At 38.4% G+C, this 16,268-nt stretch overlaps 1 protein-coding gene across 4 annotated transcripts in view; it reads right to left on the bottom strand.

Annotated features, from left to right (window-relative positions):
- Positions 1-16,268, bottom strand: part of sdk2b (sidekick cell adhesion molecule 2b) — a 428,287-nt gene that overhangs the window by 83,314 nt on the left and 328,705 nt on the right. For all 4 annotated transcript variants that reach the window (XM_065262638.2, XM_065262641.2, XM_065262640.2 and 1 more), the window contains exon 4: positions 14,987-15,134. In XM_065262638.2, coding sequence (XP_065118710.2) covers positions 14,987-15,134 — 148 coding nt within the window. The remainder of the gene's footprint in view (positions 1-14,986; positions 15,135-16,268) is intronic.

Here is a 16,268-nt window from a genome sequence, read left to right as displayed (position 1 = left end):
GTCTAGTTATTTTTGTGACTGACCTTATTTCATATACATTTCTAGGACGCCCTTTCAATGCAAAATTTATGGGGGGAGTATTTAAATGATTCCCGTAATGCAATCTACTATATTTTGCGCTTGTAATATTACTGTTTTTTGTGCCATAATTTAACGCCAAAAAAAGCATGTCTTACAATATTTTGCGCTTGAAATGGCTGAAATTGTAGCTGTTAGAAGAGGCACACGAGGAACAAATTATTAAAAAATATTGTTTGCCAAGTCATTTTTTTATTTGCTAGAGGAAATAAAAGAGAAGTTACTAGGAGAAGTTGCACAATACCAGGGGTCTCATTTATAAAACGTGCGTAGGATCCTTACTAAAAGCCTACGTACACACAAAGCCAAAAATGGCATACGGCAAAAAGCAATGTTCCCTTTATTAGTCACAGATCACCTGTAAGTATGCGTACATGAATAATCTTCAGATCCCACCCTGCAAGCTCATTTTCCCATCAAGTTTGTTTTTTTATAGATCACAACCTTTGCGTGGAAACTGGCGTATGCAGGTTTTGAGACACATTTTGTGCGTAAATGAGACCCTAGGTGTTTCAAAACTTATTGTAAACTTTTACTTTTCAGTGTACTATTGCTTTGTTAGCTGTGATGTCTGTAGTGCTGAACTCAACAGTTATTACTCACACATTATTTGCGACCCTAAACTAATTTGCGCTGCCTTTATACGATTGTGTTGGTCATTATGGAAATCAGCTGTTGCGCCTGTGTTATTTCATTTGCGCATTTTTAGTAAATAACCTGCAGACATTACCACTCCCAATTGGCGTTTTTTTTTTAGAATTGCGCTCTTACGCTAATTTGCCCCGTTTAGTAAATCTGGCCCTAAATCTGTGAGATCAACACAAAGCTGCAGGCCAAATGTTAAAGCTCATATTTACATGAAATACGCCCCCAGAATATTTTCGAGCAACTGTGGACTGCTAATTCACTGCCGCTTCATTATGCCTATTCACATTCATGAGTAAATGTCTTGAAACATTTCTGAATGATTCTTTTTTAATGTTTTGTTGCATTTCGGTGACACGTGACTCATTCAGACGTTAACAAAGAAACATAATTTCCCCATATGTCACTTGCTTCCCGAGCAACTGCTTTCTTTGTAAAATCACTTCTCTTTTAAAAATAACAACTGGAGTGAGGAATCTGCGCCAGCTTCTGAAAGGAGAGAAATTTCTGTATTGATTTTAGCATCTAAATCTTTAAAAATGTGAAAAAGTTCATGAAGCTTAGTTGGTAAAGAATAAGACTAACAACACCAAGGTCATGAGTTTAATTTCACAGAAACGAAACACTATAACACATATAACACATTAGAATGCCTATACTGTAAAAAGCATTTTTCAAAAACATCAATGTAATGAAATACATAGTTTTTGGTTCTCATGGCAAATTTGTTTTCCATTAGGAAAGGGACTGTCACATAAAATGCTGTTTTGAACCTAAACAGTAGGGCTGACATTCTGAATATTGCAATTTATACCACTAGTTGCTAGGCAACCACAAAGCCCATCCATCCCAAAATTACACAAAATGCAATTAGCCACAGACCCTTCATGCATGCAAAGATTGATGAGTTTTTTCCATAGGGATGAAAAAAGTTACACTTGTTAAAAAACACATTGGACTGAACACAGCCAGTAAGCAGCCATGTATTACAAATGTAACCATTGCTTCTCTTCAGCAGTACATTCACGATCTCACGCTGAATAACCGACCATCAACCTACACCCAACCGACCCACCGTGTCCACCGGGCCAAGTCCTGACACTTGCCCCTTGGAGTGCCAATTACTGCACCTCCTTTGTTTACAATCAATGTTTTCTCATTATGACTGTGTGTTGGACAAATGGGGAAGAATCGCTCGCTCTGCGTGGCTGCCCTCGACCCGTCTTGCGCACCCCCACAGCTCACGAGCCGGCGCCCGTAGTCTTTTGGGATGCGGAATGCTAATAGGAATCTGTCTGTCTTAACTGTAGGAATACCAAATGCGTGCTGGAGCCCCATAGCTGTTCCCGCTCAAGGCTGTGAGGGCTTACTGAAAAATTTGACAGATTTTTTTTGAGCAGAATTGACAGATCTTTTAGTCAAACTCTCTTGGCTTTATTAGCATGCAGATCATTACACCTTTAAATAAGTTATGTCTGTGAACATCAACCAAATGTTATGACTGTAACATAACTCAATAAAATTAAAACGGCAATTAAAATAATTATCAATAATACAGTGCGTGCGCAGATGCCTGCGGTACAGCTCACAGCGAGCTGAATCAGACATAATAACTCCAACGCACTCCCGTAATTAACACCACAGATTAATATAAATTATGAAAATATATATTCGCGAGCATCTGCTCATTAAAAATTCATTAAGTCCTTAAACCATCCACTTAGATTATGTTATTATTGATAAAAAATTAAAAACATTATCCCTAACAGAACAGTTTACTGCTTGTGTCACCTAGAAAAGGATAATCTTTAATGGCAGAGCTGTGGAGACATTACAGTCACAGAATGACATATCATCAACCCAGATTATTTATGACCACTGTATTAACAGAATTGAGTGACTGAATATAATGTATCTCTTCATTCTCAGTCTCTTCAGCCCTTAGTTTTCGGCCCACGATGCATTGCCGCAGACGGATTAGGGGTTGGGTAATAAGGCCGAGTGGCCACAGCGTGATGGTCGGCAGTGAATATTTCACTCAGCCTGGGTCCTGCTGTGCCAGGTGTCAGGTAGAGAGTCACACTGCTGCTGAATTATGAATGGGGAGGGATGGTGAGCGGCAAGCGCCTGCAAATTAATCTCAGGTGATTCCCTGAACTTGAGCGTATAAAGGGAATAGAGATATCGCTAGCAGGCTGAACGGCTAATGAGGCAGTCGAGACCATGCACGTGTTTTATGCATGCACATACATTTTTATCACCTCATGCAAACATTCATGTTTACACAAGCACACATATGAACTACTGTATGTACTTCCCCTCTTGCACACATGATAAAAACTATGCATACACATTTTTGTGCATGCACTACAATATTCATAAATACTGAAATTATACCTCTACATATTTTTAAGAGACAGGCATGAATATAAAATGAGATTAACCTATTTTATGGCGGCTAACATACAGTAGCATGACGGATTTTAATTAGAAAGTTATAAATGGCAAAGGACATTTAGCCAAGGTGCCCATCAGGAATTATGACGAATATATTCAATAAATCCCTTATGGCATGTGATAATAGAAAAACACAAGATCTGCACCACTCAATTTATAGGTAGGGGATTTTTACAAACCTCTAACCTAAGTATTTGTGAAACTAAGCTTGAGCTAAAGATATGACAGATAAGACTGATGACCTTGAATCGTGTGGCAAGTTTGCCATTTTGCCTGGCAGGTGATAAAATGGGCATAGTCCTGCACTGAAAGACTTGAGCCATAAACTGTTTGTGCCATTGCACTTTGTAAAAAATGTGCTGTGGTTATGCAGCAGTTTGCCAGTAACTTACTGTAGATTTATATTTATCTAATTTATTGGCAACAGTTTGTTCAAAGAAAAATTATTATTAGACATTAACAAGTCTTTGTCTTTACAGAATAAAATAAAATAAAAAACAGCCTTATTCAAAGCTTTCTTAGAACCTGAAATCCTCATCAACCTTTTTCAGTTGTTTTTCTGATTTTTTGTTCCCAGAAACACTTTGCATAATGCTGTACTTTTTGTCTTGTTAATGTTTAATGTTCATTTATCTTTGAGCAAACTGTTGCCAGTAAAAATATAAATGTAAATCTACAGTAAGTTACTGGCAAACTGCTGACAGTAATACTGTAATTTCCACATACATTTTTAACAGTGCACTGTCAGAGAAAAGGTCCATAAATAGTCACTAGCTGTCACTGGTGCGCCACCCATTCAAAAAGTACGCATTTGTAACTAAAGAGTTCATAATAGTACCTCAGAGGTACATATTGGTACTAAAGAGTGCATATTAGTACCCTAATGGTACAAATGTGACCCGTGCTGGCAAAAGAGTCTGTATGGGCAACATCTAATTTTGAGCTAGAGGCAAAGAAAGTATGTTGATTTTTTAAGGTACAGGTAAAAATAAGTACATTAAGCCATCATCTAGCGATTTCAATGCTCTAAATCAAGCGTGCCGCACAAGCCCTGAAAAGTGAAGCCAAAACGTCTCGATCGCCCCCCAGTGACTGGTCCCAGTATAGGTCATAAACCCCGCCTCCCCATGTTATTCAATGGGACTTGAGACCAACAAAAAAAAATAATTACACTTCAACTATCTTTTTCCAAAGCTGGTTTCTGTCATTTACTGTATTTTTATCATGCTGATGTAAATTCAAATGTTTGTTTCTAAAATAAATTTGTTTTTAGTTGGTTATTTAATGATATAAAAACGATGATAAAATGATCTTTATTCATACGTTTTCTAAGAGGTTTACCATCCTAAATGCTTAATCTAATATAAATATGCTTGTCTATCCACATGAGCGTTACATTTTGTTTTCGTTTTTTAAAACATGCAGAAATTAGAAAATAGAGTGCAGGACTTTCTTAATATTAGAGAGCACCTATTTCATTGCTAAACAACAACGTTATTTTGTGTATTTGGTAAAATATAATGTGTTTGCATGGTTTATGGTAAAAAAAACACATTCTTTTCCACATACCGTTTTTTTTTTTAAGCTCCAGTTATACTGCTTCCTCAAATGCTCTGATTTTGTACAAAGCTCATTGATTTGAAAAGCTCTGTGTCCCTGATTGGCCAGCTAATCTGTATGCTGTGATTGGTCTGAATACTTCCGACGCCAGACGTAAATTTGACGCTCTTTCCCATGTTTGAAAGATTCGCTCACAATGCAATGCTAACAGGAGTTAACTTACATGCTGTGAAACAAAGCGGGAGGAATTATGATAATGTCGGTCTTGTACATGTTAACGGGCCCAGGAAGTAAACTGTCACCTACAATTCATGTGTTTGTTGTAGTCCAAAAAAAAAAGATTTACGTCGGAAGCGATAACTCGCGTCATTGTTTACTTTGGGGTTTGTACCTTTTGCATATCGTTAACAGGTACTAATACACACTTACACACCAAAGAAATGAATCGTGAATCGGACCATAGGTGCTCTTTAAAATAGCTATTAAAGGACAAAAATGTAGGGACATGATTGATTTTGAAAGAGTTATTAAGAGCAAAAAGACATGAAAACTATCTTGCGCTAAGTCTAACTGACAGATCCAAAGCATGCACGCGCCCCCAAAATATAGACATCTACATAGAACTACAGTTTTAAAAATATCTGTTTTGACAACAATTCATGCAGATATAATCTGTTCTGTCTTAAGTGAATGTTTGTTTAACTGTTGAGGAAAAATATCTAATGTGTAACATTATATTAGATCCTTGCATTACAGTAGATCTTAAAGCTGTCTGTCTTAATGTCAATCAAACAATAAAAAAGTTGAACATTTATTTTTCCTATAGTATTATATAGTATTGTTTTTGACTTATATAGTATTTGTTTTTGCTAAATCTATTATTTTATATATTAACTATTATTACCAGTGATTACAGATATGGATGCAGTGATTTTGCTTTTAAGTCCTCAAAAATCTGTAACTAGATATTTCTCAAAACTGACTTTGCTGACTTTGCCAACTTCAAACACTTTTTTTAGATATTTTAAAAATAACAAATAAATAATAATAAAAAAAAAGGCTCATTTCGACTGATTTTGCCAGCATGGGGAACATATTGATACCAATTATATACATATCTATACCTATTAGGACCTTTAACTCTGTCCCTGCCATTGCACTTTAACTTGACGAGAATTTCTGGCTTTCCACAATACCGCTATTATCCACCAGACGGCAACTTATAAAACCCGAAAGTATCGCCGTGGGGCAAACAGCTGTATGTCCGTGTAAGTTTTGAGGATCGCTCTGATTCTGATCTCTATCAAAAGTCCTTCACAAAAATGTAATTAGCTCAGCTTTTTGCTCAAAATTTGGCGTTTTTGAAGAAACCTACCCATATTTGAGAGGTTATAGAAAGAGAACTAATGAAGGTAGTATGAAACTTTTTTTGTTTGAAAGCAGAGTGTCTGTTCCTTCATTTGATGTACTGTATGTTTATGTATTTAAAGAAGAACATTTTCCGGAAGGCATTAAACTTTTGTAAAAATCATAAAAAATGCTGGCGCTGGCTGGCAACTTAAAAAAAAAAAAAACACTGGCGGGGAAAGAGTTAAAAAGGATACAACCATAGTGACAGCTTGGGACCATTCTTTTGATAATGCCTTGTGTTATTAATGAAAAGGACATAGGTTTGATCCCCAGGGAACATACATACTAATAAAAACATACTGTAACTCGACAACAGTGTCTTCCAAATGTATAAACACGACATAATCGGACCCTAATATCATAAAAACTAGCTTTTACGAACTAGGAACCTCTGAGACCATTTTCCTTATGAAATAAAAAACAGCTATTTCTTCACCCGAGCATGTGTTTGTGTATAACCACGCACTTCGTGATCAGTCAATGTTCTGTTCATCTTGAGGCTGTTTGTATGAATTTGTCGAATCACAGATCTGAGAAATGACTATTGTGAGTTGTGTTTTCCGTTCAGGTATTTACCGGCTTAATTTACTGCAATGCTGCATTTACGGCTTGCGATGAATGCTGCTCTGGGAGAACTCATGTGTTCTGTAGCTCTGTATTTCTATTAAGCTGCCTACCAAGACAGCACCCTAAGGCATCAGAGTCATACACTTGATGCATTTGTAGTAGAAGTAAACAGCGGTAGACAGCGAGGCAGTTGCAACGGGACTTTTGTGAGCCTGTGTGTGTGTGTTTGTTCAACCACTAAAACAGTAACACGTTCACAATGGCGAGTGGAATGGCATTTGTCAGTGCACTGCTCTTTCTACCCTCTCTAGAGAACAGCAGAGTCTGCAGTCGGTGACCTCTATTACACTTAGACAAATACACGCGCCACAAGCCGCCCTCCCTTTAGAGGGAATAGGATCTCCAGCGAATACCATGCGCACGTCGTGGTAAATATATCTGACAACACTTACGCGTACTGACAGCACACACACACAAACGCAGAGATGTAGCACACACCCTACGTGAATACAGGTGGTCAAATAATACTGACAGACAGAATATGCTTGAGTTTTAGGGAGAAATAGTAATGGAACAGGTTGCGCTTGCGACCAACACCTGTCTAACAAACGCAATGTAATGCTATCGCCGCAGCTGATATGCAAAGTTTTATGCTGCGGAGAAAAAGAAGTGGCCCCTCTGGTGCCATCAACGTCTGTTGAAAAGAAATGCTTTCTGACACTCCAGTCAAATATATTCAGGCCTTAAATAAACCCTCGATTTGATCACCCACAAAATGGAAACATGTGCCATGTGTCTCAAGCATTTAGCCCCAACCACGCCTGCCAAACTGCTGTAAGCTCAAGAAAATTAGTATAATGCTTGTTGGGTTTATTTTTTGGTCTTTGAGATGCGGTAGAATGACACAGTTGTTTAACATTTAACATTTATACATTTGGCAGATGCTTTTATCCAAAGTGCATTCACGGTATATCATTTTGTCCTTGTCCTTGGAAAGGAACCCATGACCTTTTGGGCTGCTAATGCAATACCCTACCAACTGAGCTATGAACACAATATTGACTTGCATATCATTTTACCAAATATTATAAGCGATGAATCATATAATAAATCCATAAAGACTAAATAATGCAATGTTAATTACCCATGACCCACATTTTTCAATTCATTGTTGTTTTGTGCTATAAAAACATATTGTGATTATTTTGGAACCAACCGGTAGTGACTGAAGCTTTAGAGACAAGCACAAGGTTAAAAGCATCCTTTACTGCACCGTTTTACTTAAAAACAGAAAGTAGATGAGTCGAGTGTCAAATGAAAAACAGTTGTCCAAACAGAAGACGTTTGCCTCTTATCTAAAGCAAATGTTTAGTGGATGGGCCAAGAAATGGAAGAAGAACAAAGTGAAAGAAACATAATAGCACTTCTCTTTCAACACTTGGAGTGGGTCAGCTGCTGGAATGTGTTTACCATCCGAGGTTCTGATTATACACAACATTAGCCATCCCAAATAACACAACATATCAAAGGCAGCCAGTGGAAAAGGACCTTTCAATTGCATTCCCATTCAATAATGAAAGACTAATGGCTATTGCAGTTAAATGACTGCCTTTCAAGCCGGTCCTCGCTCCCGAAGGAAAGGAAAGTAATGAAGGAGGGTGTCGTCTCCATCATGCCAGAACAGACAAGACTGCTCTGGGACACAAGAGCTAATGGTCAGGGACCAACTTTATGGACATAGAATCACAGAATCATTATTTTTCTCACAAAAAGACAAACAGGCAGAGAGACAGACAGGCAGGTATAAAAGACATATAGATATCCATATAGATGGACGAACACAAAATATAGACATATTTGACAGACAGACAGACAGACAGACAGGGATAGACAGACAGACAAACAAACAAACAAACAAACAGACAGACAGATAGAGTAAGACAGATAGAGACGGATAGAGACAGACAGACAGACAAAGACAAATAAAGACAGACAGACAAAAAGAGACAGACAGACAAACAAATGGAGACAGACATACAGACAGACATACAGAGACAGACAGAGACAGGCAGACAGAGAGACAGACAGACATACAGACAGACAGACAGACATACAGACATACAGAGACAGACAGATGGACAGACATACAGAGACAGACAGACAGACAGACAAACAAACATACAGACAGAGACAGGCAGGCAGGCAGACAGACAGATGGACAGACAGACAGAGACAGGCAGGCAGACAGACAGACAGAGACAGACATACAGAGACGGACAGAAAAACAGACATATAGAAGGAGACAGATAGACAGACAGAGGGAGACAGACAAACAAAACGGGGACAAACAGACAAATAAAACGAAGACAGACGGACAGACAGAGACAGCCATGCATACAGACAGACAGACAGACAGACAGACAAACAAACAAACACAGACAGACAGACAGAGATATATGAGGAGACAGATAGACAGACAGATAGAAAGACAGAGAGAGACACACAAACAAAACGGAGACAGACAGACAAACAAAATGGAGATATACAGACAGACAGACAGACAGAGACAGACAGACAAACATATAGAAGTAGACAGACAAACAGACAGACAAACATACAGACAGAGACAGGCAGGCAGACAGACAGATGGACAGAGACAGGCAGACAGACAGAGACAGGCAGACATACAGAGACAGACATATAGAAGGAGACAGATAGACAGACAGAGATACAAATAAAACGAAGACAGACGGACAGACAGAGGCAGACAGACAGACAGACAGACAGACAGACAGACAGACAGACAAACAAACAGAGACAGACAAACAGAGACAGACAGACAGACAAATAGAAGGAGACAGATAGACAGACAGAGAGACAGACAGACAGACAGAGAGACACACAAACAAAACGGAGACAGACAGACAAACAAAATGGAGACAGACAGACATACAGAGACAGACAGACGGACATATAGAAGGAGACAGATAGACAGACAGAGAGACAGACAAACAAAACGGAGACAGACAGACAGACAGACAGACATAGACAGACAGACAGACAGAGACAGACAGACAGATAGAGACAGACAGAAAGACAGAAACATACAGACAGAGACAGACACAGAGAGAGACAGACAGACAGACAGAAAGACATATAGAAGGAGACAGATAGACAGACAGAGAGACAGACAAACAAAAAGGAGACAGACAGATAAACAAAAAGAAGACAGAAAGGACAGACAGAGACAGACATACAGACAGACATACAAAGACAGACAGACATACAGACAGAGACAGGCAGACAGACAGACATACATACAGAGAAAGGCAGGCAGACAGACAGACAGACAGACAGACATACGGAGACAGACAGACAGACATACAGATGGAGACAGACATACAGACAGGCAGACAGGGAGAGACAGAGAGACAGACAGACATACAGATAGAGACAGACAGACAGACAGACAGACAGACAAATTGATAGACACAGACAGAGATGAAATGAAAAAGTGGCATTGTTCCTAATGACACTTCACTTTTATTGTAACTGTGATTTGAAGACTTTATTTTTAAGATCTTCAACACATTATTAGAGAGCACATCACTTTTAATACATTGAAGAAAGTCTTGAACTCACAGCCACAATAAACTGACAACAAAAAGATGAAGCTTCACTGAGAACAGCACAGTTCTCACTGAAGACAACAGGAGCAGTGACCCAAATGGAGGAGAAGGAGTCCCAGTTGCAGCCTCTCAGCACGAAATTGTCTCATCAAGGGAAAACTGTGGTCAGGGAAGCGTGGAGAAAAAAATAACGCATCTTCTGCTGGACAAGCTTTACCAATCTACAGCTCAATTTACAACAAAATCTGTTCATTTTCTTCTTGCACAAACACAAGAAACAGAAAGAAAGATGAAAAAAATTATTTGATTTGGTTGATGGGCAAAAGGTGGCCGGGGTTCACACATAGACACACAGATGCACACACATAAAAGATGAAACGTTCTGTGTAAAATATTTTTGATAACCCTCACCCAACTCCAACTGCATGTACTTTATGCGTTACAAGTCAACAAATTGAACAAAGACACTTTAGGTCAAACTTTTCTTAGGTCAAACAAAAGTTTCTTCTTTAAAAGTATGCATGTCCGTGTTTTAGGCTAAATTATTTTCAAAAGTTTAATATGTAGGTCGAAGGGTTTAGTCTCTATCCAGAATTCAGAAATATGAATGCATTGCCGCCTCTTGTAATACCAGAGCCCAGCAAGCCGTTCCTGATTCAATCAAAGTCTAATGGAAAAATGACAGAATGGACACATTAAGCGAGCTAAATGCAAATGCATGTCACGCTGTATTTAACACCACAGACGTAAATCTATAAATTACACGTTTTGCATACCATAAATTTTACATAATTGAATGTCAACAGCACCGCCGATGCACAAATTAGTGCTAAATCTAAACACGAATGCTGGAAACGTCATTTTAACATCTACAGCTGTGAGTTTCTATGTCTATGAGTACAGGGTGGTGCACTATGTCGCGGCAGAAGCCCGGCTCTCTCACACACAATAATCATCCTGTTCTGTTATCTGGGCTGTGATTGCATGATTAGAGGGAAAGAGACAAAGAGATGAGCGAGAGATGAGGTCGAGATGCTTGTGAAAACTCTCCGTTTTAAGACCCTTGGGCCTCGTAGACGGTTTTCACCGAAATGAAGGTTAAAACGACTGCAATCCGATGAATAAACAAATAAAGAGTAAGGGAGAGATTACGTTCACAAATCAAGAACAGAGAGAGAGAGAGAGAGAGAGAGAAAGAGAGAGAGAGTTTTACTAAGCGTCTCTCACTCCCAGGCAGGCTAGTGGCGTTACGCAAGTTTCTCGGCCAATTTTACGCTTATTTTCATTTTTTACGGAGCCTTTGAAACAGCTATGGAGGTGCCAGTGGCCTGATTAAAATTCAATTAAATGATTTTCCCAGAATAAATGTTATCAGCTCCGCTCATTTGCACGAGGTAACCTTGGCATGAAGCTGGAAACAGCCGATACGCTTAAAAATGAAACATCATGGTTGGGTGGACAAAATGCGAAACATTCCAGAAAACTGCAAAATACTGTATTTTACCATCAAGCTATGTTTTATCATCACTTGTCCACTGTCCTACCATTCTTTATTTTTGAGTTATTTTGTTTGAACACAAAGTTAAAGGTAGCATAAAGGCTAATGGGTAACACTTTACAATAGGGTTGTATTTGTAAACATTAGTTAATGCATTAGCTAACATAAACGAACAATGAACTATACTTCTACAGCATTTATTTATCTTAGTTGATGTTATTTAATGTTAATACAATTGTTAAAGCTCCACTGTGTAGGATCTACTCCCATCTAGCTGTGAAAGTCTATATGACAAGCAACTGAATATTACTTTCTAGCCCCCCCCCCCCATTCGGAACGCGTTTTAACTCGTACGGTGGCCCGGCCGTGTCATGCCAAGGTTAACATGGCTTCCAGTAGCTACAAAGCAAAAGCAATGAGAAAAAAATGAACAATTTGCAATGTCCTTTGCCTGTGATCCATCAAAGCACACAGATTTATGTTTAACATGAAAAAAGTCTGATTGTCATGATATGTCCGCTTAAAATCACATACAAAAAGCAACCATGACGGGTTTAAATGGACGCGAACTAATATTATGTCAAAGTACAATGCTTATGTTTTAAGTAAACGTTACATGTCCGTGTATATGTAAGAGCTTTCTCTCATATTGGTGAAAAAAGATCGCGTAACTTTCACAAGCTTGTAAAATGAAATGAAAGACGCGCAGATCAGACGCTTTTATCAGAGTATTATGTCAGACATTATGTCAGAGTACAATGCTTATGTTTTAAGTAAACGTTACATGTCCGTGTATATGTAAGAGCTTTTTCTCATATTGGTGAAAAAAGATCGCGCAACTTTCACACGCTTGTAAAATGAAACGAAAGACGCGCAGATCAGACGCTTTTATCAGAGCATTATGTCAGACATTATGTCAGAGTACAATGCTTATGTTTTAAGTAAACGTTACATGTCCGTGTATATGTAAGAGCTTTCTCTCATATTGGTGAAAAAAGATCGCGCAACTTTCACAAGCTTGTAAAATGAAATGAAAGACGCGCAGATCAGACGCTTTTATCAGAGCATTATGTCAGACATTATGTCAGAGTACAATGCTTATATTTTAAGTAAACGTTACATGTCCGTGTATATGTAAGAGCTTTCTCTCATATTGGTGAAAAAAGATCGCGCAACTTTCACACGCTTGTAAAATGAAACGAAAGACGGGCAGATCAGACGCTTTTATCAATGAAAAGCTAAAAATAGGGCTGTCACCGTGTGTTTGTGCTAGAGGTCAGAAAAGATGAAAAACATTTATCTCAGTACCTCAGATTACATAAATGGGCGGAGAGACGGCGTGTGGCTGTTCGAACACATTAAACCACATGCATGTTTACACTAAGTGTTATGCATAATCATGCTAAAGTTAGCCAAGGAACTATAAAACTTCAAGTTTACAACATGGACTGTATAGATGTAAACGAATATGCTGAATTACCTGTGGAGAAGATATAGGGGCGGTTTCCCGGACCAGGATTAGCTTAATCCAGGACTAGGCCTTAGTTTAACTAGGAAATATAACTAGTTTTAACAAACATGCCTTACTAAAAACATTACCTGTGTGCATTTTGAGGTAAAACAAAGGGCCCTGATGTATTTTAAGATATGCAAGTGCAAGTTGTTTTGAGTTTGGAGAGCTCTTAAAAGTGTTTAAGTCTAGGACTAGTCTAATCCCTGTCCAGGAAACCGCCCCATAAAGTGCAACTTCAGTGTCCCTTGAGCCCCATCTTGGAAAACTAACTCCAATAGTGACTTTGGTCTTGATGTTTTTCCTGTCACGTTGTCGTTTAAAATCCCCGTTTCGCATCCTTGGCGATTTGTTTTAATGTCCTCGAGAATATGTCTTCAACAGGCTTTCAAATCAAAGCATTAGATCGCAGGTTCATCACGATGTGCGGCTGTTGTAAAATCCGAAGGATTCAGCTACGCAGGTCACAGGCTGGATACGTCATCAAGCCTGGTTTATTTAAATCAACTGAGCATTACATTCCCAAGTCATACGCATATTACATCAATTTACAATTAACTAAGAATAATTGTCAGCTTTATAATTGTTAATATTCTGAAATAAGACTGTCTTGATGACGTATACCGCCTACACATGCAACCTCCGGAGGCTTCAGCTATCGGCCAGCGTGAGTGTAGAGTGAAAGCGCGAAAGGCGGAGGTTGAATTTCAGGAATGTCCCTCGTCGGCGAATGTATTTCAAAGATGGAGGCACAACATGGATTCAGCCAGAGAGCGCTTCGACGGTATGCATTTTAAATAGCAGATTCTACACTTACGAGAATACTTTGATTAGTGGGGTGGAAGTAATTACACATGAATGAGCACATACTTTTGAAAGAAAACATGGGTTTTTGTTAAGAATTAACTCAATAAAGTACACAGTAGAGCTTTAAGGTTATCAGTTAAAACTTTTGATTTTAAAAATGTATAAGTAAATTCTAAAATTATCATGATTTGATTAATAAATAAATGACTAAACAAAGTATTGTTTATTGTTAGTTAGCTAGCTCATTCATTTACTAATGCTAATAAATACAGCCCAATTGTAAAGCGTTACTGGCTAATGTTACCATTTAATGGATGGATGATTCAACTTTTCCTCTGTGAATTCTTCTTCAAAATATCAGGACTGGAGGGATTCAGTTCTGGTTTAGTCAGCATTGGCGTCTGACATTTTGTTTGCAGTCGCACTTGCCCTTGTAAGCAAACATGATGTGCATGCCTCTATATGTAGAGGAAAAAGTGCTGCAGAAAAGTGTTCGGCATTTGAAAAACAAAATTCTTCTTTCTAGAAAGCCAACAAACGAAATCCAATGCAAGCTCACACACACACACACACACACATACACACACACACACACACACACACACACACACACACACACACACACACACACACACACACACACACACACACACACACACACACACACACACACATGCATTGCATTGGGTGCATCTCTTAAGACGTACTGCCACAATAACAAACCAGTGTCTTCAAAAAGAGGAAAGACAAATACACAAAACCAAAAGAATATTGCTTAAACATCCACAGCATTGCAAAGGAGGAAACTCTCATTTAGAAACTTACATCCGACTGCTAGGAGGGATTTTCCGCCCATCTCTGAACCATGTCACCTGTGGTTGGGGGAAACAGCGTATGTGTGGTGCTGGAATAACGGCACCCTCGCCCTGTGATATGGCCTGGGTCCGTTCACCTTCCTCAAAACTTCCCATATCTAGAGACAAAAGCAGAACAAAGAGTCAGCACACTGCATTGCATGCATTCATAAAAACAAATCCTGTAGACACTTTACTGCAGTGGTGGCTTGTGACTGCTCATCCAAGGGTTGCAAATTAAAAATATGTGTTTGGAGTTTCATGTGTGTTGCTCATGTTTTCAAAATATGTGTTTGTTGCGTCATATGAACCTTGTGCATCACATGTTTTGTCAAAATAAGTGCCTGTTGCAGACGCATCAAAAGCGTTTATGATAAAAGAGACGCTCACGTTCTTAAAATACACGCAAGACACTCCCTTAACAGTAAACTCAGATTACGCATGAGATTATGCGAGTGTCTGGCAAACGCGAGCGTCTCTTTTATCATAAACACTTTAGACACGTCTGCAGCAGGCACTTATTTTGACAAGACACATGATGCACATAGGATCACTCGACGCGCAGAACACATATGTTGAAATTACGAACCACAAACATGATGGTTTACGTACCGAAAACGAAATTCGCATCGAGCGCCCTCGAAAAAAGAAGTCACCGGCCGCCACTGCTACACTGTAGTGGGCTTTTCTACATCTCTTAGTTTTTTACTTTTCAAACTTTGAATCTTAAAATGTGTAAAAAAATATGTACAAAGAGTGATGTTGATATAAGCTAACCCTAAAACACTTATTGTGGTTATTTTTAGAAATTATTTATGGCAACCCCACACAAATTGAATTCAAAATATTAAAAAAAAAATTTAAATCAATAAAACAATAAAAAAATATAAATTTTAATATTTATAAATATATTTAAAAAAATTGCATGATGACAGAATTTTATAACATTTAATTTGAAAAGTAGTGTCCTTTTTTTATTTGGTCAAGAATAATATAAGAACATTTATATGTTTTGTACTAGTGTTGTAGTCAAGACCATCTAAACCGAGACCAAGTCATGACCAAGACTAAGACAGGCCGAGACTGAGACAAGACCAAGACTTTGAAGGGTTGAGACCAAGTCAAGACCAGGACAGGCCGAGACCAAGTCAAGAACGAAGACCATTGAAAGTCACTGCATTAAAACACTTATAAATAAAATAAATGAATTAATGAAATGTGGACTATGCATATGATTAGTCACTTCTCGTGTG

This window comes from Paramisgurnus dabryanus, chromosome 1 (genome assembly GCF_030506205.2).
Source record: "Paramisgurnus dabryanus chromosome 1, PD_genome_1.1, whole genome shotgun sequence".
NCBI lineage: Eukaryota > Metazoa > Chordata > Actinopteri > Cypriniformes > Cobitidae > Paramisgurnus > Paramisgurnus dabryanus.
The sequence above is the reverse complement of the archived record's forward strand: the minus strand, read 5'-3'. Positions and strand labels throughout refer to the sequence as shown.